The sequence below is a fragment of the Bison bison genome, unplaced genomic scaffold, assembly GCF_000754665.1.
Source record: "Bison bison bison isolate TAMUID 2011002044 unplaced genomic scaffold, Bison_UMD1.0 scf7180017864228, whole genome shotgun sequence".
NCBI lineage: Eukaryota > Metazoa > Chordata > Mammalia > Artiodactyla > Bovidae > Bison > Bison bison.
Window position 1 is genome coordinate 1,037,367 of NW_011494800.1, and position 24,024 is coordinate 1,061,390.

At 42.2% G+C, this 24,024-nt stretch overlaps 1 protein-coding gene across 1 annotated transcript in view; it reads left to right on the top strand.

Moving 5' to 3' along the window:
- The window catches only part of FRAS1 (Fraser extracellular matrix complex subunit 1), a 535,710-nt gene that overhangs the window by 452,525 nt on the left and 59,161 nt on the right, over window positions 1-24,024 (top strand). The window contains exons 48-57 of the mRNA XM_010845896.1: window positions 5,129-5,253; window positions 5,538-5,678; window positions 7,526-7,753; window positions 10,314-10,427; window positions 12,111-12,261; window positions 13,550-13,709; window positions 16,230-16,398; window positions 19,576-19,822; window positions 21,178-21,522; window positions 23,305-23,465. Coding sequence (XP_010844198.1) covers window positions 5,129-5,253; window positions 5,538-5,678; window positions 7,526-7,753; window positions 10,314-10,427; window positions 12,111-12,261; window positions 13,550-13,709; window positions 16,230-16,398; window positions 19,576-19,822; window positions 21,178-21,522; window positions 23,305-23,465 — 1,841 coding nt within the window. The remainder of the gene's footprint in view (window positions 1-5,128; window positions 5,254-5,537; window positions 5,679-7,525; window positions 7,754-10,313; window positions 10,428-12,110; window positions 12,262-13,549; window positions 13,710-16,229; window positions 16,399-19,575; window positions 19,823-21,177; window positions 21,523-23,304; window positions 23,466-24,024) is intronic.

A 24,024-nucleotide genomic window follows, 5' to 3' on the forward strand; every position in this document is an offset into this window, starting at 1 on the left:
GGAGGCTCCCATCTCTGGTCCAAGGTGACTTCTGTATTGTCAGCATCACCAGCCAGCAGCTGGCAAGAAAAAAAGAGTGGCGTCCACATCCATTTCTTCTTTAGGAGAATTGCTGGGAACACATCCCGTTTGGTCACATCCTAAGAAGAAGGACATAGCCACACAAGGCTATGAGGTAGCTGGGAGATCTAGACCCTAAGTGGACATCCAGTAACTTAACTAATAAACAGCAGTTGTATTTTAAAGTCAGGGAGCAATAATATTGAACATAGCTATCTCCAGCACACACTGGTTCTCCCCTTCCCCAGACATTTACTGAGTAGCTGCAGCAGGAGAAAGCTTGAGTCTTGGAAGTGGAAGACATATAAGCAAATATCTGCAAGTGTATGTTGGTAGCTGTGACAGCACTGTGTGAGGATGTTAGGAGTCAAGGGGCTGCGAGTGAGTCAGTGAGCGCTTTACCTAAGGTATTCCTTGGCTTCCTATCTCAGCCTCTCAGGATTGTGACACCAACCAAAATTGAATGCACCTGGTGCCTTAGTTCAGGTTCTTCTGAGAGCAGAGGTGCATTAGTCTGCTGGAGCAGCAGTCATAAACAGCTGCTTAAACAGCAGAAGCTTAGAGTCTCACAGATGTAGGGGCTGGAAGTCCAAGATCAGAGTGTCAGCAGAGTTGGTTTTTCCTGAGGAAGACTCCATTCTAGGCCTCTTTCCTAGGCTCATAGATGCCTGTCTTCATGTTCACATGACATTCTCCCTGTATGTGTATGTCTGTGTCAAAACTCCCTCTTTTATAAGGACATTGGTCAAATTGGTTTAGGGCCCATCCTAATGACCCTACCTTTTAAAAATAAATAATTTTATTTAATTGTTTATTTTTATTTTTTGGCTGTGCTGGATCTTCATTGCTTCATGGGCTTTTCTCCAGTTGTGGCAAGTGCGAGCTACTCTCTAGTTGCATTGTAAAGCCTCTGTTTGTGGTGGCTTCTCTTTGTTGTGGAGCTTAGGCTCTAGGGTGCATGGGCTTCAGTGGCTGTGGTTCCTGGGCTCTAGAGCACAGGCTCAAGAGTTGTACCCCATGGGCCCAGTTGCTGTGCAGCCTGTGGGATAATCCTGGATCAGTATTGAATCCGTGTCTCCTGAATTAGCAGGCAGATTCTTTACCACTGAGCCACTACAGAAGACCCCGCCCCAGTGACCTAATCTTCACAAATTACATCTGCAGTGATTCTATTTCCAAATAAAGTCACATTGTGAGGCACTGAGGGTTAGGACATCAGTGTATGAATCTGGGGGGATACAATTCATTCTGTTAACAGGAGGCTTGGAAGAAAATCAGAAGCAGAGAAGCTGAGAGTCTACCCAGCATGATCTTGAGGTGGGAACAGACAATAGGCACAGAGCCATCCACAGCTGCACTGAAGAAGGAGAGCCAGGGCCGTTTCCTGACATCCGATTAGGAAGGCAATTTTTTCAAAGATGCTTTATTCTCACACCACTTCCTTGCCCTGGACTGAACTTTCTCTAACATACTGGCCCTCCAGGGGAGTTAGAAAACTGACAGGGTTAATGTGGATCTCCATAATGCTGCCAGATACATAGGTTAGCCAGAAGGTTGGTGACTGAAAACACCTTAGATGGGATTAAAAGCCTTCAAGATATTTCAAACAGTAACTACCTGCTGTGACAGTCAGTAAGGACAATATGTTATTAGAAGCAGCATCTTGCCAGGTGAGTGAATAGCTGAAGCCTTCCAATAGCCAATTAGCAACAGCTAAAAAAATGTTTTAAGTGTATAGAGATTGAGAATCTCTGCTTAATAGGACCTCTTAGATAGTAATTGTAGTCAGTGGACTAAATTCATTCACCAAATATGTTTTGAGAACCTCCCTTATGCTGGGTGGTATTCTCGGTGCACATTAGTGAAGAAACAGCAAAAATCTTTTCCTCTTGAAGCTTACCTTCTAATGCAGCTTGTTACCCTCTGGCACTTAATTATGGCTATCATTTAAATCATAATACTAAATACCACCATCAAAATCAGCATTTCAGATAAGAAAGAGGTTATAGCCAGAAAATTACCCTATGACTCAAATTTTTTAAAAAAATTTGCAGTGGTGATATTTCAATGGTAGAACTATGAGTGGTTTGTGATTCTTTACTTTTCTGTGTTTCTCACATTTTCTTTAATACTCATTTATCACTTTTATTTGACAAAAATTTAAAGGATAAGGGTGAAATCCAAGCGGTTCCTTGTCTAGCCCAAAACAGCTAGATAAGTTTTACCAAAAGCACTCCTAACAGAATGAAAAATATTAAATATATATATAATCTCATTTCAATATGTAATCAACATAAGATAAAGAAGAACTTGCAGCAGGCCTAAACATTGGAAGTGAGCAACCTTGAGTTCCAGTCTCAGCACTGCCCTCTTATTAACTGTTACCTTCAGATGGGTCACATTTCTTATCTATTAGTATCTATTCTTATCTTATTAGTATCATAATCTAGAAAAATGATGCCAACCCTGACCTGCCAGAGCTGGCTGAGATAAGAAAAAATGATCTGGGTACTTCCATGGTGGTCCAGTGGTTAAGAATCCACCTTGCAATGCAGGAAACGTGCGTTTGATCCGTGGTCGGGAAACTAGGATCCCACATCTAGGCAACTAGAGAGAAGCCTGCCAACTGCAACAAAGACCCCTGTGCCGCAACTAAGACCTGACACAGCCAAAAATTAATGAAATTTTAACGTATTTTAAAAAAAATCCATATAAGCAAATTTGAAACAACGTTCTGCACATGGTAAGTGCTCAGTGTTTGCTAGATTGAATTGGAAAAGATCCACTAAGACCACTCATGTACTGCCAGTGGGAATATAAAATAGTACTTTGCTTTGGAAAATAGTTTGGCCCCTTCCTAAAAAGTTAAGCATACACCTTATATGCATTCCTACTGTCCCCCTCTTAGCAATTTACGCAGGAAGAATGAAAACTTCCACACAAAGACTTGTGCACAAGTGATCGTAGAAACTTTAATTGTAGAAGTCCCAAACTAAAAATAACCTAAATGTCCATGAACAGATAAATGGATAAACAATCTTTGATATAACCATCCACTGGAATAGTACTTGCCAATGAAAAGGAATGAACTGTGAATACATGCTACAGTATGGATGAGTTATGTTTAGCAAAATAATCATGCTAAATAAATAAGAAGTCATTCATCAAATAGTATATACTGTATGTTTCTGTTTATTAAAAAATTTAGAGAATATGCCAACTAATCTATAATGACTTCATTTGCTTCTTTGGGATGGAGTGGAACATAGGAAAAGAAGGGATGGAAGGGTTACAGAATGTCAGGAACTTTTGGGGTGATGGAAACATTTCACTATTTTGATTGAGGTGATGGTTTCATGGACCTAACAAAGATAATATAAACTTATACTTCAAATATGTATAATTTATTATACATCAATTTCCTCTCAATAAAAAATGTGAAAAAAATAAGAAGATTAATCTCAGTACTTCCTTCTCAAGAGGAAAAGAAATCTATCACCTTTTTAAAAAATTGTTAAAAAAATTAGATTAATCTCAGTACTTCCTTCTCAAGAAGAAGGGAAATCTATCACCTTTTTTAATCAGTCTTAGAGTTTCATAAAGGGAATAGTGAATTAGGTGACCAGTTGATCATGAGAATCCACACAGGTGTTTCCTCATGAGCTGTGAGAATGGATTCACAGCAGGGGAAGAAGTTTAAATTTCTTCGTGTATCCAGTCTGAAGTTATTAAATTTTTAAAGAATGGTATGAATTTCTGTCCAGAACCCAAGATGAAACATAAAATGAGGTGGGGGCCACATTTTTGCCTGCCAAGAGCTGGTCTAGTAAGCACAGAAATATAAATGCCTCATCAAAAAATTTATGACTCAATATTCAGGAGGCTATTGTATCTGAATGACATTTCAGATGATAAACAAAGATGCGAATGTTAACCACGCTGGTTGATGTGTTTTATTTTTAAGATAAAAATATGATATTAATATCACAGTTAAATGTAAAATAGTCAAAGTAGAATCTCTTTGTTTTTTTTTACAGTAAAGACTAACTGGTTTTGCTAGGATTAACAGTGACAAATATAAATAATAAATTCCAGGAAGCAGCAAATGAATTTCAGGACCAAAGCAAAGGACTGGATTAAATAAATGAATACTCTAACACCCAGAATCAGAAAGAGAAAATTTGTGCTGAGAGATTTAAGGATATGATTTTGTTTCAGACTTGTCTGGCACCTGGGGATGGACCCCAGGAGCCCTAAGATAGAAGCAAGAATTTGGGGCTGTTTTGCCAAATGTTGTGAGTATTTGGAAAGATAGAGATATTATTCATTGGTGGCATACCTTGGCATTATTTAAAAATCATTTCAGGTTTTGTTTTTAACTTTAAAATGACTCTGAAAAATAGTTTTCTCTGTATCACATTTTTAAAAGATACTGGTAGGTCATTTGAGAGTTGAGAAAGAATGATTGCTCAAACTCCAAAGTCATGTGGTAAGTTTTGTTACTGCCATCTTGGCCAAAGTGGTATATAAGAAGCTAGAATCATAAAACTGAGAATGAAAGAGACCTTGAAGAATATCCGATGAAATTAAGGCTCACCAATCTCAGAAAAAAGGTTGTGTGCAGCCAAGCCCTAGGACCCCAGTGTTTCAACACTAAGCCATCACACAATATTCAAAATTAGGGCAGGTTTTCAGAAAGGACTATGAGGCGATGGGGGATGTAAAACTTCAGAGCGAGGAGTCTGGCAAAGAAGGCAATGGCTCTACCTTTCACAGTTTGACCTGCATACATAAACCCCAAGAGAGAAGAGAGTAACATTTATTGAGCACCAGCTGTTGCCTTGGCACAGGGTAGAAGCCTAGATAATTAACACATGTTCCCACAGAACATATGCTGTTGCAGGGAAAACACACAGACAGCTCTAACCCAAGGTCTTAGAGGGCAGCACATTGATACTGTAAGAAAAGGACAAAGGACTCTCTCTGGGGACAGTGTGACATTTCCCTTAGCTGAGAGAGCCATGACTCGCCTCTTGACACCCTTTCTCTGGTTCTCGTCTTTTGCTAGGCATCCAGATTAGTTCCTTTACGCAAGCTGACCTCACTTCAGGAAACGTTCAGTATATCCACTCCAGTGAGACTGAGAAGCATTCAGATGCCTTCAGCTTTACGCTCTCTGATGGAGTCCACGAGGTGGGTGAGAAACTCGCTTCCCTCCTTGATGGGTATCAATTCAGCGTCCTCTCCTTTAACTGGAGGGCCCGGAGCCACCATTGTTGAGAGAGCTCCGTTTCCCTCTACTCTCAGCCCAGGACAGAGGCAAAGAGAACTCTATCTTGCCAAAAAGAATTCACCTCTGGGTTCCTGGTCAGTCAGTCACGCCAGGAACGGTGTGAAAGGGAATGCAGAGAGCGTCTGCCTTCTCCTCGGGTGGCTGCTGGGGACAGGCGGCCCACCTGCACTTTTCTGCCCTGTAGGTGACTCAGACTTTCCGCATCACTCTTCGCCCTGTGGATGACTCGCTGCCCCACGTGCAAAACTTTGGGATGCGGGTACAGGAGGGTGTGAGGAAGACCATCACGGAGTTTGAGCTTAAAGCGGTGGATGCAGACACAGAGGTAGGAGTGCTCCCCTGGCCTCTCTGGTCCAATGAGATGCCTGTTGCTTTGTGACAGTAGATCCCAAGGGTGGGGTGAAGGATGGGGGTGAAAGTAATACAAGCATCCTCAAAGGATTAAAAAGCAGAACATACCATGGCCTGCTGGAAAAAAAAAAGCTAATACATTTGAAATAAGTTGTTTTTAAACTCTTCTGGAAACCCTAAATACATTTATCCTTTCCCACAATTGCATGTTAACAATCATGTTAACATTCTGATTTTGATTATGATCCACAGAAAATTAGGTCGATGGCATTTTATCCAATTTTTATTACTCCCTACTATTAATGAACAAGGATTTTCTCTCCGCTACACTTTTTCCTCCTTCATCGAGACTTCACTGGATGACAACTAATTATTGCAGTGTGAACATTCTCAAAGAACCAGGCTTTATCCGTTAGAACAGGGCATGTCGAGACTAAACTCCTCTCCTAATGCTTTCCAATTAAAGAATCTAATATTCTGACATGATTTAGCTCCCATTAAGGGTACCACTCACTTATTAATTAGTTCTATGTATGCCCTTCCCCGTGCCAGCATGCATTCATTTATTTATTCATTCTTTCAGCAAGTATTTATTACCAAGGTCAGCTCTAGATGCTAAAGACAGCACTGTGAACAAAGCAGATCAAAGTGCTAGCCTTAGGGAGTTTACAACCTTTGGTTAGGGGGACAGATGATAAAGAAAGAAAGAACATAGACTATAGTGTCAGGTGTGATAAGTGCTAGAAATAAAAATAAAGTGACATGAAGGTGACAGAGATTGATGCGTGTGCTGTTTGAGGCACAGGTCAGGGAAGTTTTCTCTGAGTGGCTGATACTTGAGCAGAGATAGGAAGAGAAAGAGCAGACTGTGCAGTTTCTTGGGAGAATACCTCAGGAGGGCAAAAGCCCTGTGATCCAGTGCGCTTGGAACAATTGAGTAGCCAGGCCAAGGGTCTAGACCCCAGTGAACAAGCAGGAGAGGAAAAGGATGAGGCCAGAGAGGAACTGTGGAATCAGGTCACAGAAGACCTTCTTAGCCCAGGTCAGGCCTCTGCATTTTCTTCCAAGATGGTGGGAAATCACTGGAGAGTCCTGAGCAGGATTTTCTTTATCAGTATTTTTCCTTCTCATGTCACTCTAGAAGCAGTTATTAGAAATAGGAAATTTGTGGGATGAATTGAGAGAGTAGTGTTGACATATATACACCACATGTGTAAAATAGCTAGCTAGTGGGAACCTGCTGTAAAATAGGGGGAGCTCAGCTGGGTGCTGTGATGACCTAGAGGAGTGGGATGGGGGTGGTGGGAGGGAGTTTTGAGAGGGAGGAGATATATGTACATAGATGTCTGATTCACTTCATTGTACAGCAGAAACTAACACAACATTGTAAAGCAATTACACTCCAATGAAAAAAATAAAAATGGGAAGTTATGCTTCTGTTCTGATGCATAGATTCTATGTATGAATTTTGGAAAAGTGTGTGTGCTGGGGGAGGAGAGTGGATGGAAAGGAAGTGAGTGATTTTAAAAGGTCTAGTTCTTACCATCTTAGAGGTTAAAAATTCAAGTTTTCCCCTACGACCCCAAAAGGACAAATTTAAATGTCTTATCTTAAAAACAGAAGGCAGCAGAATATAAGTTCGATTGTAGTAACCAATATAATTTCTCTCCTTAGCTTGATTTTTGGTGTCTATAAAGAAAAGGCAGTCTTTGTCTTATAAAGGTCTTTGGGTTTAACTACCCTTGGCCACCTGTTGGCCACCACTCACACGTCTGGCTCCTGATACAGAGTTCCCTTCTCCTCTTGTTGCCTCCACGACAGGCCGAGTCTGTCACGTTCACGGTCGTGCAGCCCCCACGCCACGGCACCATCGAGCGAACCACCAATGGGCAGCCCTTCCAGCTCACGTCCACCTTCACCATGGAGGACATCTACCAGAGCCGGGTCCGCTACAGCCACGATGGCAGCAACTCCCTCAGAGACCGATTTACCTTCACCGTGGCTGATGGGACGAATCCTTTCTTCATTGTTGAGGAAGGAGGAAAAGAGGTGAGGGGCAGAAAAAGCAGAGAGGGAGGCGGAGCACAGCAGGCCAGAGCTTGTCTGGAGGCTGAACATGGCATTTTTAGGCAAAGGGTAAACCCACTCCAGTATTCCTGCCTGGAGAATCCCATGGACAGAGGAGCTTGGTGGGTACAGTCATAGCATCACAAAGAGTTGGATACAACTGAAGCAAATTAGCACGCATTTACTCAACACTGCTTGAGTTTTGGTTCTGTCACCTAATTGGCCTTGGACAGATGACTTAACTTCCATAAGCCTCAGCTTTTCATCTGTACAGTGGGCACAAGGATCATCACTGGCTTCCATTGGTCTAAGGAACAAAAAGATCCATAAAAAATGCTTAACACTATTGGCAAAGACTGAGTACTCACGTAAAAGATGGTCATTATTGTTATTATCACTGCTATTATTTTTCCTTTTCCTTTGCGCTCAACCTTTGTTCCTTCCTTTTTTCTTTCATCGGGGTTTTCAATAAGATCACAGGGTTCCAAATCGTCTCCTGAGCCAGTCAGAGCTTTCAGTCTCATGAAGAATTATAGTGGCTAAGAGTATGGCTTTTGCATCTGAAAGACACTGATTTAAATTCTGCTTCTGTCACTTACTACCTGAGTGTCTTTGTAAGTCATTTAACCTTTCTAAGCCTTAGCTTCCTTATCTGTACGATGAGGATATCTACTCCCCTGATTACACAAAGCACATAGCCCACAGGAAACACAAGAAATAGGCAATAAATTGTGGCTCTAATCATCATGGTCGTCACTTTAGGACCAGCTTGTGGAACAAATGAAGTTGCTTTTCTTTTGAGGTCATGAAACTGTCAAGCTTCTCTCTCTTAAGGGAATTGCTCACTTCTAACATTTAGGTGTTCAGAAGAAACTATAAACATCCCCTTTCACTCTCTTCCCTGCAGTTCTACTCTTTTTTAGCAGATTTCCTGCAGCACCATAACCTTCCCCTAGGAATAACTGCAACTCTGATGAAAGGTGGACCCCTGACGTCTCACACAGCTGTCTGACTCAGCATAAGCAGTTTTAATGAGCACGTGATCACACCCTACTGTTTACTTTCAGCATAAGCGAAGGGTCAGCAGCTTCTCGGGCCTACAGTTTTTTCCCTCCTTTGATGATGAATGATTCTTTGCCTGGCCAGGAGATATCCTCTGGTGTGCTTTAGAAACCAACAGCCTGTGAGAAGGTCATTCTCAGTTGGCCAAGGTGTCAGTAGGATGGCTCTTGGGATTTCCCTGCCATTTCAGTGTGCGCACTGCATCTCCACCTGGCAGGTCATCACGTTCATTTTCCCTCTCCCATACTGTGGCTGCTTCCCCAGTTCGTTTGACTTTCAGAAGAGGAAAAAAAAGATTTCAGGATGAATCAACAAGAGGGCCACCTCTCTGATAAACATAAAAGGTCACAGCAGGTCTCCGGGGGACCGTGTCATTTTGAAAATGGAAATTATCTGGGAGGGTTGGAGGAGGCTGAAACACCAGTATCTTGCTGCCCTGTCTGCCAGCTTATTGTATCCGTTCCAAAATGGGGAGGTACTGGACAGGACTCTCCATGTATGTTGTGAATATGCATGTGTATATCTGTGTGGTGATAAAGTCATAAACTGAAATGTCTCTGCACTATTCTCACACACGCTTTTTTGGAAGTGGTGGTGCTGGGTCTTTGTTGCTGTGAGCAGGCTTTCTCTAGTTGCAACGAGTGGGGGCTGTACTCTAGTTGTGATGCATGGGCTTCTCATTGCGGTGGCTTCTCTTGGTGTGGTCTCTAGGGCTCGTGGGCTTCAGCAGTTGTGGCCCATGGGCTTAGTTCCTACACACCATGTGGGAGGAACTAAGGATCGAACCCATGTATCCTGCATTAGCAGGTGGATTCCTAACCACTGGACCACCAAGGAAGTCCTCACAAATGCTTTTATTCTTGATTTCTTCTGCCCCTTTTCCCCATGTGAACAGTTCTTTCTCAAAAAAAGAAAAAAGGAAATCTTTTCCCATGAACATCTTTTCACATCTAGCAGAATCCTACCTGAAGACCTTAACATTAACTAATTTTTTTTTTCCTGGCAACGCTGTGCAGCATGCAGGATCTTAGTTCCCCAACCAGGGATCAAAGTGCGGTCTGGGAATGCAGAGTCTTAACCACTGGACCACCAGGGAAGTCCCTGGGATTCACATTTTAATGACGGAAGTTTTACCAAGAGTTATTGAAAGGAAGATATTTTGTTTATTGTTTCACCTTGGGGTCAATATTGAACTCAACTAAAGAAAGCTTAAGTTTGGGAAAACCAACTTCCATAGCAGCTGAAATTCCAGCAAGAGTGCGACTTGTGTCTTGCTTTTCTTCTTATATCATTTCCACTTTGTCAGTCAGCATTATCCCTGAAACCTCAGGAGCCGAGTGGTGATAAGCAATGGAAATTGCTCAGTTGCCTGTTTTGAAGTGTCAACAGATTTCAGGCGTTCCAGCTTCTGTAAGTCCTAGACCTGACATACTTCAGGTATGTGTGAATGATGAGTTTTCTTTTCTGGCTTTCATCACAGATCATAACAGCAACACCTCAGCAGTTCTGGATAGACATCCTTCCAGTGGATGATGGCACCCCTAGGATTGTTACCAACCTCGGGCTCCAGTGGCTGGAGTACGTGGATGGCAAGGTAAGGCCTTTCCATCTGCTACTGTCTCAGTAACCAACTTGGGCTCTATCCTATTCTTGACAATATGAACAGAACTGTTCAACTTATCCCGCCCTAAGTAAGCTGAGTTCTTAAGATTGCTGAGCTCCATGAATCTGGTGAGAATTGTATTATAGTATAAGATGTTCTTACAGAATGACCTCCAAATATAGTAGCTCAAACAGGATAGAAATTTTTTTCTCACGTAAAGCATGGAAGTGGGGAGGTTAGGGCTCCACGTGACCATTCAGAGATGCATATTCCTTCTGACTTACTCTTCTGCCATCACTAGAGTGTTGCTATCAAAAAGCAGGGCGAAAAACTCTTCAGCTGTTCATCAGTAATGCATACCATGGGAAGAGGAATATAGAAAAATAGGGGGCAAGGAACTTAATTTTAAGCAAGTGATACAGAAATTAAACACATCACTTGCACTCATATTGTTGCAAGAAGAAATTGATCCTATGGCCCTATCTGTTGCATGGAGTGTCTAGCTAGGCAGTTTGGTGCTCAGCTAAAAGTTTGTTGACTAGAAAAAGGGGAGGATGGATTTGGGAAAACTTCTCATACATGCCATAGATGGGAAGGAAGTGAGTTTTTTGGTAGATGAGTATCATCAGAGGATTTCTAGAAATTAAAATTTTTTTCTCCTTTTCGTAAGTTCCAATTGGGTCATTTTAAGATATGCCATAATTCTCACCTGGTACCATGTCAAGCATTAAATTCTCATTTCCACCTAAACACACACAGTTATTCAGTTCAGTTTGGGAACTGGTTTCATACTTTTGTTTGTGGTATTGCCTCTAGGATGTGAATTTTCCCATCTCCATGTCGCTGATGTGTTGGTTTTATGTGTAGAAGTGGTGTTACAGTGTTCCACTGAACTCATTGGGAATTTTAAAATATATGAGACAAAATTAGTACAGATTCCTCTCATGCCCTATTTGATATTTTTCTCAATATTCAGAACCATCCTATTCTCTTCTCCAACTGGTCTTCCACTTCCAACTCTTACCCTACTGCAGTGACTCTTAATCAGAGTCATCAATGACCTCAGTTAAATCAAAGATCACTTACATGCCCTTATTTTACTAGGTCTAGTAACAGTCAATAGTGTTGACCATCCTTTTTTTCTCTCAAACCTTTGGTCTCATTAAATATTTGTTGAATGAATAAATGAGTGAATTAAAATTTAGCCAGTATATTTGAGCAGTATTGGGATATTATATATTTGTCTGTCTTAATTTCAAGCACTGTAATCAACTCTTATACAGTATAAAGTGGCCATCTTCCCTGGATTGTATCCTTCTTTCAAAGTTCCAACCTTCTTTCAAGACCAAACTCAAGCCACCCCCATCCCTAATCCATGTGGAATGAATTGTCCTGGCTCCCTAAAACTGTGGTGCAGTCTTTTCTGCATCTCCCACTATACCACTCACCACAGTTACCTTCCTCATAAGCCTTTCTTCCCCAAGAAAGAATGAACATCAAGGACAGAGGCTGGGATGGTTTCTGTCCTCATAACCTCTTCAATCCTGACAAAGTTTTCCAGACAGTAAATGCACTTAGTAAATCATGGTTGAACTGAATTAAATCTGAGTCAGAGGGTCTTGTTCCTGCTTTATTCCCATCTCAGGAATTAAATTTAATGGGTTTCTATTCCAGGCAACCAACTTGATCACCAAGAAGGAACTGCTGACCATGGACCCGGACACGGAGGACCTGCAACTTGTCTATGAGATCACCACGGGCCCCAAGCATGGCCACGTGGAGAACAAACTGCAGCCTGGCAGGGCAGTGGCTACCTTCACACAGGGTGAGCACTCAGGAGCTGGGCTTCCCTGGTGGCTTAGATTGTAAAGAATTCACATGCAATTCAGGAGACCCAGGTTTGATCCCTGGATTGGGAAGATCCTTCTGGAGAAGGGAAGGGCAACCCACTCCAGTATTCTTGCCTGGAGAATCCCATGGATGAAGGAGCCTGGCAGGCTACAGTTCATGGGGTTTCAAAGAGTTGGATACGACTGAGCAACTAACACAAGAAGTGGGAAGGGTCTGTTCTAACCCCAGTTCCGCTACCTCCCTCATCTTTCTTGCAACCACTGCCAGCTGCTTCCCCCGGACCTATTTACAGGCAAATAGATCCTTTGGCATCTAACAATCCAACAGTGAAATTTTACTTCTGATATTTTTTCCCCTGTTACTCCAAATTATGGCCCAAAAAAAGAAAATTTTTATCTTTACCTGGCTTCCTCAGTTCCCAAATTGCTTTCAGTTTTGACCAAGTTGTTTGGAAAAGATCATGTGATACTTGTGGGTTTGCTTTCAAAACAAAAATAGCCACCAGACTTTATGAAACATCTGTGATCCTGTGTGGTTAAATTTTTTTCTCTAAAGGATTATGGATTTTTTGTCTTCAGCAAAGAAAGAAAAATCAACATGGGTAGATTGCTCAATAGAATAGTTTCCTATTTGGAATCACATCAAGCAAACCAATTTGTATTTTAGTTTATTGGAAACTTTTCAGAGTCTTCTAGACTGCTGTTGGGGATGGACCTGATTGGGAAGACACAACTGTGTCTCACAATTTATGTGCCATATTTCCTTTTAATCCCTGTCCATTTTCCTCAATCCATTTTCTTTCCCAGCCCCATGTTGTCTGTGCCTTGTGAGGGGGATTTTTTAATCCAACCCCAGCTTTTCTCAGTAACACATACCTTCCAAAGAACCTTTATTTTGAAGGAAGTAGGGACAGCTATAAGCATATATGCATGGCAGACGGGGTCAGAGACTTTCCTCTGTTGGCTCTAAGATTTGCTTTAAACTTTCCATAGACATTTATTAAACTGCTTTTTTTTTTGCCAAGACCCTGGGATTGTCATTGTTCAACAGCATAATGGTACTTCTTGTACACAAACAGAATTACAGGATCTTGTTTTAAGATCTGGTAGAAACATTTATTTTTAAGACTACAATCTTTTTTTGTTCCTGGAAAAATAAGTTTTGTCTGTAATCCACTAGAAGAATAAACTGGATGTGTCAGGAGAAATCTATGAGGCTGTCTTTACATCCCCTGGTTAATTCAGTATCTTTTTTTCCCACAGAGGACGTGAACTTGGGGTTGATTCGTTACGTGTTGCATGAAGAGAAGATCCATGAGATGATGGATAGTTTTCAGTTTCTGGTGAAAGACAGTAAACCCAATGTGGTCAGCGACAACATCTTCCATATCCAGTGGTCCCTCATCAGTTTTAAATATACCAGGTACAAGCGCTGTAGGTGTTCATTCTTGAGAAATGAAACAGGAAAGCAGAGGAAGCCCGGATGAAGCACCTTGGAGGTCAGCTGTAATCATCCAGTCATGATGGTGGGATGATAATAAGAATAGAAATAATAATTGCACCAAATATTTCTTGAATGCCATATGTAGTGGGTAATTGACATACGTTGTCTTGTTTAATGCTTGCAGTTATGAGATGAGTAACCTTGTTGCCTCCACAATAATGAAGCAACAGAGACAGAAATAGGTTAAGTAACTGATATGAGGGCTTCCCATGTGGCTCAGTGGTAACACGCCTGTCAATGCAGGAGATGCGTGTTTGATTCCTGGGTCGGGAAGATTCCCTGGAAAAGGAAATGGCAACCCGTTCCAATATTCTTGCCTGAGAATCCCATGGACCGAGGAGCCTGGTAGGTTACAGTCCATGGGGTCGCAAGAGTCAGACAAAACTTAGTGACTAAACAACATTAACTTATCTGAAGTCATATAGCTAATAAGCAATAAAGTCCAGTGATCTTAACCATCATGCTTTACTGCTTCTCCTGAAAGTATTTTTCCTTCAGTCTTCAAGTTTAGAAGATAATCCAGAAGAAGTGATGGGGAAAAAATACATTGAAAAAAATAATCACTGGCCTGCAGAAACAGTCTTTGCCTTCTGTCTCCATTCTCCCTGTTCTTAAGCTTATATTCTCCCCTTCGCTCTTTTGGTGTACACAGAATCATGTATCTTTAGTTAAAAATTCATAGCTTAACACAGACAGCTCTTCAAGACACTTTTGTAGTCTTGTTGGGGAGTCCAGAGGTAGAGAGTCACTGAGTGGTAAAACACAGAGCTGATTTTATGGATTAGATTATAACTAGGACTGTAATTTTTGTGGGAGATATAATTATTTAAATCTACATTTCACAGACCCACTAAGAAACCAATCTCATTATAATTCAAATGAAAATTAGATCTTGGGAAGAAAAGAAGCATGCAAACTTGGTTTCATGTGCCCCAGATGGAGGCTATTCTATTGTTACACACACTTGGAGAATGAGTGGAAAATTAGAATTAACATATATATGTGTTTTATATATATATATAATATATATATAGTTATTGTCTAGTCGATAAGTTGTGTCCAACTCTTTTGTGACCCCCACAAACTGTAGCTCACCAGTCTCTGTCCATGGGATTTCCCAGGCAAGAATACTGGAGTGGTTGCCATTTCATTCTCCATTATATACATACACTCTGCTGCTATTTACCTCTTACTTGTAACTCCTTCAGAATTAAATAAGTTGAATAAAACTGATGATGTTTTCTGGACAACCCTCTAATGTTTGATGGACTAACTAATACAGAGAGTCCCCAAACTGGCAATGAAAATAAACCCCTCAAAGGCACTTTGCCTGCAATCCTCATGGCAACAAGCCACAAGTCAAAGTTAATGGCCATCCTCAGTGATGAAAAACAAAGCCCAGGTCAGGTTGAGCTTTTCTCAACCTGGATAGCTTGTTATGAATAAATGGCACCTGTATACTTTGCCTCCTGCTTTGCAATTCAACAGAAATTCCTAGCAGCAAGCTAAGTTAATTCTGTGTCTTAGTGATTCCAGCTGCTCTAACAGAATACCATAACTTTGGTGACTTGTTATGTAACTTGACAACAGGAATTTATTTCTCACGGCTCTAGAGGCTGGGAAGTCCAAGACTGAGGTGCTGGCAAATTCAGTGTCTGATGAGGGCCTGCTTCATGGTCCATGGAGAATTGAGTTCTTGCTGTAACTTCTTGTGGCAGAAGGCAAATGGAGCTCTCTTCTATGACAGCACTAATCGCATTCATGAGGGCTTCACTCTTGTATGACTACACTAATCCCATTCATGAGGGCTTCACTCTTGTGACCTAATCACCTTTGCAAAGGCCCTATTACTGTCACAGAGGGGATTAAGGCTTCAACATACAAGTGTGGAGGGGCACACTTCCAGTCTACAGCACCTTGGCCCTCTCCCATTGTCATAAAGCCCCATTTGCCTCAACGCCTTTGTTTCCTTGGCCAAATTCTCATTTTCTTACTTCTGGCACCACTCTGGCTCTTTTAAACACCCTAGAGACCTGGTCCAGTTAGTTCCCACCTGAACCAAGTTATTAATTGGCTTCCAAGCAGCTTTCTTCCAAAGGAACTCACTGCTAATTACTCTACCACACTGGGATGACAGTGTTTGTTATTTCTTTGTGTTCTGAAATACGGAGGGCATACCTCCTATGTGCTGTCTTCCACCTCCTTCTAAAAATGGGGCACATAGCCTTCTGCATCCACTCCTTCTTTGGTCACCTGCTTCTATGACTGTCACAAGTGAATATGTTCCCTCAGTTTACAGCTAACTTCTTATAGGAACCAAACTACCTCCTCTCAGAACTGTCCGACCCCAGTAACCAACCCTCAGAGATAGGCATTAAGTACACGGATTCTTCGCAGCCCTTTCAGAATTTCAGAGATGGCCTTTTTGTGTGCTTCCAGCTACAATGTCAGTGAGAAAGCAGGGTCAGTGAGTGTCACGGTGCAGAGGACGGGGAACCTGAACCAGTATGCCATTGTCCTGTGTCACACGGAGCAAGGCACGGCCACCTTCAGCTCCCGGGTGGGCTCCCAGCCGGGACAGCAGGACTATGTGGAGTATGCTGGCCAGGTAGGTGGGCATGGGGGCCTCTGACTCCCGAACTGCCGGTGGGCTGCAGCCAGGCTGGGAGGTGGCTCTCGTCAACTGTGGTAGTTTCCCCCTTGTTCACCCCACCTCCCTGCCCATCGCACCCTCCCTCGGGTCACCGCGCTACGTTGTCTTCCCACAGTGCTCTTTCCTTCACAGTCTGTCTAGTCCCTGCTACAGTTTTAACTGCTGTCCAGCTTCTCAATCTTCATGTTTTGCTTCAAGAAGAGCCTCCCAGGCACCATGTTGTACACTCAGCCTTTGATATCCTAACCTTTCCTCCTTACTTCTCATTACCTGAAGGGTAGGGAGACTAGTTGGGGAGCTCTTGGAATCGGTGTGTGGGAGATGAGCTTCATTTATAAAGTGAAGGTGGAGTTTTCAATTAACGAATACACACTGCTATATATATAAAATGGATAGCCAACAAAGACCTGTTGTATTGTACAGGGGACTATACTTAGTATTCTGTGACAACTTATAAAGGAAAAGAATCTGAAAAGAAGAGATAGATACGTATAACTGAGTCACTTTGCTGTACAACTGAAACTAGCACGGCATTGTAAATCAACTCTACTCAATAAAACAAATGAAGTGAAGGTGGAAACAAGGGGGTGGATTCAACAGACCAGTAAGAATTGATAGGATTCAGCAGTGGGCTAGAGAGTGGACAGAAGGGAGAGATGGATGGTGATGCCTTCGCTGGGAGGGGATGCCAAAGAGGAGCAGGTCTAGCGAGGGGGTGATCTTGATTCTGCTTTGGACATGTGTGTGAGTTGCCTTAGAGAAAATCCATTGGCGGCTGTTTGGGTTTGTAGGAGTGTAGAGACACACACATGCATGCCTGCATGCACACACACACACACACACATTTGCACATCTCTATGTGACAGCACTGGTAGCAGTGGTAATTAGTGCCAGGGTGTGAATGAAGGAGAAAAAAGAAAAAGTGAAAGCAAAAGAGAAAAGAGGACATAAATAGTAAACTCCTTTATGGCAGGACACCCTCTACATGTCAGATTTAAGTATTGTACAATACTTGGCACTTATTAGGTATTTATTAAGTGTTTTTTAAAAGTAGTTTCATTATTCTTATGGCAGCATGAATCCCTGTAAAGAGAAGTGGGCTCTCTTTCTGAAGCATTTCAGCTGGACTAAGCTAATGCCTCTTACATCAATTTTTTTTTCATTTTTACTGAAATGTAGTTGATCTAAAATGTGTGTTAGTTTCAAGTGTACAGCAAAGTAATTCATATATATATGTGTGTGTGTATATATATATATATATACATATATATATTCTTTTTCAGATTCTTTTCCATTAAAGATTATTACAAAATATTGAGAATAGTTCCCTATGCTATAAAGTACGTCCTTGTTATCTTATATATGTGAAAGTCACTCAGTCATGTCTGACTGTTTGTGACCCCATGTACTATACAGTCTATGGAATTCTCCAGGCAAGAATACTGGAGTAGGTAGCCATTCCCTTCTCCAAGGGATCTTCCCGACCCATGGATTGAACCCAGGTCTCCTGCATTGCAGGCAAATACTGGAGTGGGTATCCTATCCCTCCTCCAGTGGATCTTTCCAACCCAGGAATTGAACTGGGGTCTCCTGTGTTGCAGGTAGATTCTTTACCAGCAGAGCTATCAGGGAAGCCCTGATATCTTATATCTATAGTAGTGTGTATATTTTAATCCCAAACTTCTAACCTATGTCAAATGTAAATGAGAAATTAGAATAGATCAGATAAGCTAAGGAATGTTTTAGCAAAATAATAATAAAGAACACATACTTGTGCTTTTCAGAGAATGACAACAGACAGTGTGTTCTAGACCTAAATAGAAACCTTTGAGTGTTTCATTTAGCTGGGAGCACTTTAAAATGTGGATCTTAGTAAAACTTAATTTGATACGTTGATTAGATGCAGAATAGTACATTTTTATTGATGAAAAGCATGTGTTTTTCAGATTTGTGTGACCCTAGAGGTTTAGGACTAATTTTTACACATTTTAGCTATTTCACAAAATTCAGTCCAGACCCACTGCCTGTCCACTCAGTTTTAGACTGATCCATAACCCTGGTTCCATGTGTAGGTTTTAATCATCTTTTTTATAAAGACAAAGTACAACCAGAAGAAGTCCCTATAAATTCACAATTGTATGCATATAAATTAATTTTTCTATTTTATATCAGGCTAAGTTAATTCACATTATGGATCTACTACATCTAAATGGGAAAGGATATAATAGTAAAGTTAAAATTCAGTCTGGCCTGTTCATAATGTGACTGTCTCTGAATTCAAACTCCATAATTCAGTACACTGAGATTCTATGTCAGTTTTGATTATATGAGTAATATGGTGATGATGGTAATATCTTGCATTTGTTCCATGCTTTAAAGTAAAGTTAGTGCCTTCATTTTACATTGTCTCATTTAGTTCTCCCAGTAAGTATGTGAAATAGACATATTGTTGTTATTTAGCCGATGGCGAATCTGAGGTTTGTGAAGTTTTATAGCCTAACCCAGCTTGGAAGTAACAGAACCAGGACTTGAGGCCAGAATTTCACACTCCAAGTTCAAAGATCTTTCCAGTTAAACTTGCCACAAATGGAAGGAAAACCAAGTAATCAAACGACTTGTGCTGTGACTTTCCTGGTGGCCAAGTGGCTAAGACTCCATGCTTTCAATGCAAAGGGCCTGGGTTCCATCCCTGGTCAGGGAGCTAGATAGCACATGCCGAAACTAAGAGTTCACTTGCCACAACTAAAAGATCCCCTGGGATGCAACCAAGACCCAGCACAACCAAATAAATAGGGAAACAGTTTTTTTAGGTGTTAAAAAAAAAAGACTCTTGCTGTCCCAGCTGAGTTAATAAAACAGGATATGAATAGTTACCTGCATGGTTTTCTACATTTACCGCATGGTAGGAGACGTCTCTTCCTTCCATGTCTATATACAGTGAATCAGCCCCAGTGTGCAGAGATAGAATGGGGAGAAGTGATACAGCGGGAGGTTTTGACAGGAAGAACCAACTGTTTCATTCAGTGGCCTGCCCACTGGACTTGGGTCCTCTTTTTCCCCATGATGCCCTTGGGGAGCGGAGCGGGGGAATCTGAGGCACCTCTTATCTCCTTGCTGTTTCCTTCGTGACAGGTGCAGTTTGATGAGCGAGAGGACACCAAGTCCTGCACCATCGTCATCAACGATGACAACGTGTTTGAGGACGTCGAGAGTTTCACCGTGGAGCTCAGCATGCCAGCGTACGCCCTACTAGGGGAGTTCACCCAGGCGAAGGTCATTATCAATGACACTGAGGACGAGCCCACATTAGAGTTTGATAAGAAGACCTACCGGGTCAACGAGAGTGCTGGCTTTCTGTTTGCACCTATTGAAAGAAAAGGTCTGTTGGTGCCCAAGGCGGCAAGGAGCTGTAATAATAGCTAACGTTTATTCTGTCCCTTTCACATGCCACATGCTCATGTACCATGTTAACTCATGTGTGGGGGTGCATCGTGGGTTATCAACTCACTTCAATCCCCAATAACCATCCTCCCTACAGTGAATTCTACAGATGGCTTCTCCGTTGAAGTTGTTTGCATGCCCATTTATTCTTAAGTGGGACCAGAAGGCTAGTTACATTTGGCCTTGCAAATGACTCCTGAACTCAGAGTTCTTAATCAATCACCCAGTCCAAAAATATTTAGTAGCCTTGGTCAAGGCAGGCAGTTACAGTGTGCGAGAACTGGCTTCCTGTCTTCTTGGGAGACTGAAAATGTATTTAAAGATTTCCACATGTGAGTGTCACATGTAGAGCTCAGGTGAGAAATTAACTGTGTGTGAGAAATAAAGGGTGATTCCACTGGCGTGGAAAATCAAAAGAAAGATCATATGGATTTACGATTGTGAAATATTGTGACTTTAAAAACACATGGAAATTGAGGAAGGGGCTGTATGAATATGGACTTTTGGTTCACTTTGCTGTACAGAAAAACTAACACAACATGGTAAAGTAATTACACTCCAATAATAATATTTAACAACAAATTTTTTTAAACACTTGGAAATTGATCCCTATTCAAAGCCACAACCAGACTGTAAGTGATGATGTCAGGTATTTTGTTGTTTCTGCTGATGGTGTGTTAGTGTGGCCAACGCTGCAGGTAACACCAACCCTTGGTGATGCCACTCAGAGGACAGATAAGGCTTGTTGGTTGCTCTGAGTCAGCTGGCCAAGCCCAAATAGCCTATCACCCAGGTAAGTGGCAGTGCTAATAAGTAAAGTCGTTTGTTCAGAGAGGCAGGATGTTTTTGTTTTGTTGTGTCTTCCTTTTTTTTAAACAGGCTTGTTTCTCCCTGGGAGCTAAAGTGCAGAAGTCTATTCAGAAAGGCAGTCAACTGTGCTCATAGCACTGTCTTCAGGACACAATTACTTTTCTACTTAAAGTACCAAGTATGTCTCTTTTCCCTCCACCCGCTGTGGTCTTAGATGGCGGACAATGAGTCTTGTGAATTAATAGAGCACGAAATTCACAGAATAGGAAATCCATTCCAGGTTGTTTGGTGAAGGATCTGGGATATGTGAAATCCTCAAGTGGCTTAGACCACGGGCTTAAGACACTGCAAAGCAGGGACATTTCCGTTAGAGTTTGAATGGAATATGTCAAAAAGAATCATACCCATCAAAATTACCAGAGATTTTAAAACTTGAGAAATGCTCATTCAACTACTTTGGTATTCTTGCCATTTGTGTTTCAGGGGATTCAAGCAGCATTGTATCTGTGATTTGCTACACGGTCCCCAAGTCAGCTATGGGCAGTAGCCTCTATGCTCTAGAATCGGGCTCTGATTTTAAATCTAGAGGGATGTCAGCCGAGAGTCGAGTGATATTTGGGCCTGGTGTCACCATGTCCACCTGTGATGTCATGCTCATCGATGACAGCGAGTACGAAGAGGAAGAGGAGTTTGAGATTGCCCTGACAGGTGCTTCCGACAACGCCCGCATCGGAAGAATGGCATCGGCCAAGGTGCTCATTGCTGGTCCCAATGATGCTTCTACCGTGTCCTTGGGCAACACGGCTTTTACCATCAGCGAGGATGCAGGTAATGGAGAGCATCTCTGGGCTCCCCTCACTCATCTCCTGATCCCTTCCTTAAATAGTTTCCTCTTAGTTTTGAGAATGCCCTTAGGATGTTGAGAATGCCATTCCTCAGTGACACGGTTGTCAGTGTGAGGCAGGTAATACTCAGCATCAAAACCAAGAATGAAAGGTAGTGAAGGTTAGGAAACTCCATTCACTTATCTTGCTCTGCTTACTGGTGGCAGGAAAAGACCTGACTTAGAGCTCACTGGCTGACCTCTGTGGTCCAAAGGGAGGGTGTAGTGCTAAACATTTGGCATGTGAAGGAGGGGGATGTGGTCTGTTGAAGATGGAGGTAAATTATTTAGTGTCCTGCAACTGCCATAACAAATAAATTCAAAATTTCCGTGTTTTAACAATGGAACTCTCATTCCCATTACAGCCCAAGGCAGTCAATGGGCAGATTTCTTCCATCCAGGTCTCTTCCCTCTTTGGGCTCTGCATGAATCTCAAAGTCTTCCTCATATTGTTGACAGACATCCTGCTATTAATAAGAGAGTCAGTGGTTGTGTTGAAGGTCTGCTAATCAGCTAATCTGTGCTGATCAAGACCTTGCACCTCTTTGAAGGTGATACTCTTAGCGATAGTGAAAACTAAGATTTTGGAGTATTTACTGAATGCCAGCCACCATACCATGTGCATTGCATTCCTTCTTATTTATAGAGAAGAGCAAATGGGGTCCCAGAGAGGTGAAATAAATCATCAAAGACCAGCTAATATGACAGAACTGGATTAGAACCCAGACCTTTCTATTATACTGCGTTCCCTTCCCCATACAACAAATGCCCAGCCATGACTACTTGTCACCTCATGGGTATTGGCTCGAAAAGTACTATTGATGGACTTGTCACGTAGCTTTTCTCTGACCTTGATTGTGAAAACAGCTAAAAATTTACATGCGTATCATTAGGGCCCTACAAATTATGTTGTCACAGTGGCCAGAAGATGAGCTTCTTTCTGAGATAAGCAATAAGCACATATGGTTTAAGTAATGATATGTGTAACACTCAGATAGAATAGGGAAATCACCCAGTTAGGAACATTTAACTAGGGACATTCAGCTCCAGGCCTCATAGAGCCCCCTAGCCGGTTCTTCCTTAATTGGCTATTTTTTCTTCTCCATAAATAGGCTTAAGGTGTTTTCAGTGGACCCTCCCCGCTTTGTTGTTGTTGTTCAGTCGCTCAGTCGTGTCCGACTCTTTGCGATCCCATGGACTGCAGCACGCCAGGCTTCCCTCTCCTTCACTATCTCCCAGAGTTTGCGCAAACTCATGTCCTTTGAGTCGGTGATGCCATCCAACCATCTCATCTTCTGTCATCCCCTTCTCCTTCTGCCTTCAATGTTTCCCAGTATCAGGGTCTTTTCCAGTGAGTTGGCTCTTCACATCAAGTGGCCAAAGTGTTGAAGTTGCAGTTTCAGCTTCAGTCCTTCCAATGAATATTGAGGGTTGATTTCCTATAGTGGACCCTCGCCTCTTAAGCCACAAAACTGCTTTCCCCTAAAGGTTGTCTTCCTAGCACCACCTCCGTGGGGCCCTCCCGCAGGTCTGCTCTTGAACTTAATATCCATACAGCCAGGGATGGTGACACCTCTGGGCCTTCAGAGGGTGCACAGAGTGTCACTGAAGGTGGTCTAGGCAAGTGGCAGGATGGAGCTGCTGCATCGAGGGAAGACATTGTTGTGAAAACCACACTCACACTCTGATTCAAGACTGACCACTGAAACGTGTGCTTCTCAATTCAGGTACAGTGAAGATCCCAGTTATCCGCCACGGGACTGACCTTTCCACCTTCACGTCTGTCTGGTGTGCCACGCGGCCCTCAGACCCAGCGTCTGCCACCCCAGGAGTTGACTACGTTCCCAGCTCTAGGAAGGTGGAGTTCGGACCAGGTGTCACTGAGCAGGTGAGCATGCAGAGGTCAAAGGCCAGATGGGTTGTTCATGTCGTCTCTAGTCTGCTCTCCAAAGTCTCTAGAGGACTCTAAAATATTGAAATATTACTGTCTTCCCTTTCTTCAGACATCTTCCCTTTAAGATGTTTAGAAAAGCTCATGGGTGATAGACACCAAATTATTAGAAAGGATTACCTGTATGGCACACCTGTAGATCCCAAAGGTAATATTGTGAAGTTAATATTGTAATTTTCATCTTTTTAATGTGTGCTTTGGCTTCCAACTAGGCAGGATGAGACAAAAGCTAGCTTTGTCTATCCTTTCCCTAGCCTTCCCCTAATTTGGTGGTGTTGATGTCTGTGTTTCTGAAGGGCTAAGTTGCCGTTACTTTCCCATTCACCTCTGGGACGAGGAAAGGGGAGTATAGAAGAGGTGAAAGCCTTGTATTTCAGGACCATTGGAGAGTTCAAAAACACAAGCCAACAAATCAACCTAGATCTTTGACAAACTCTCCAAATGCCATTTTCAGCATAATATCCAGCATCACTGCGCTTGATTGATTTCAGATGTC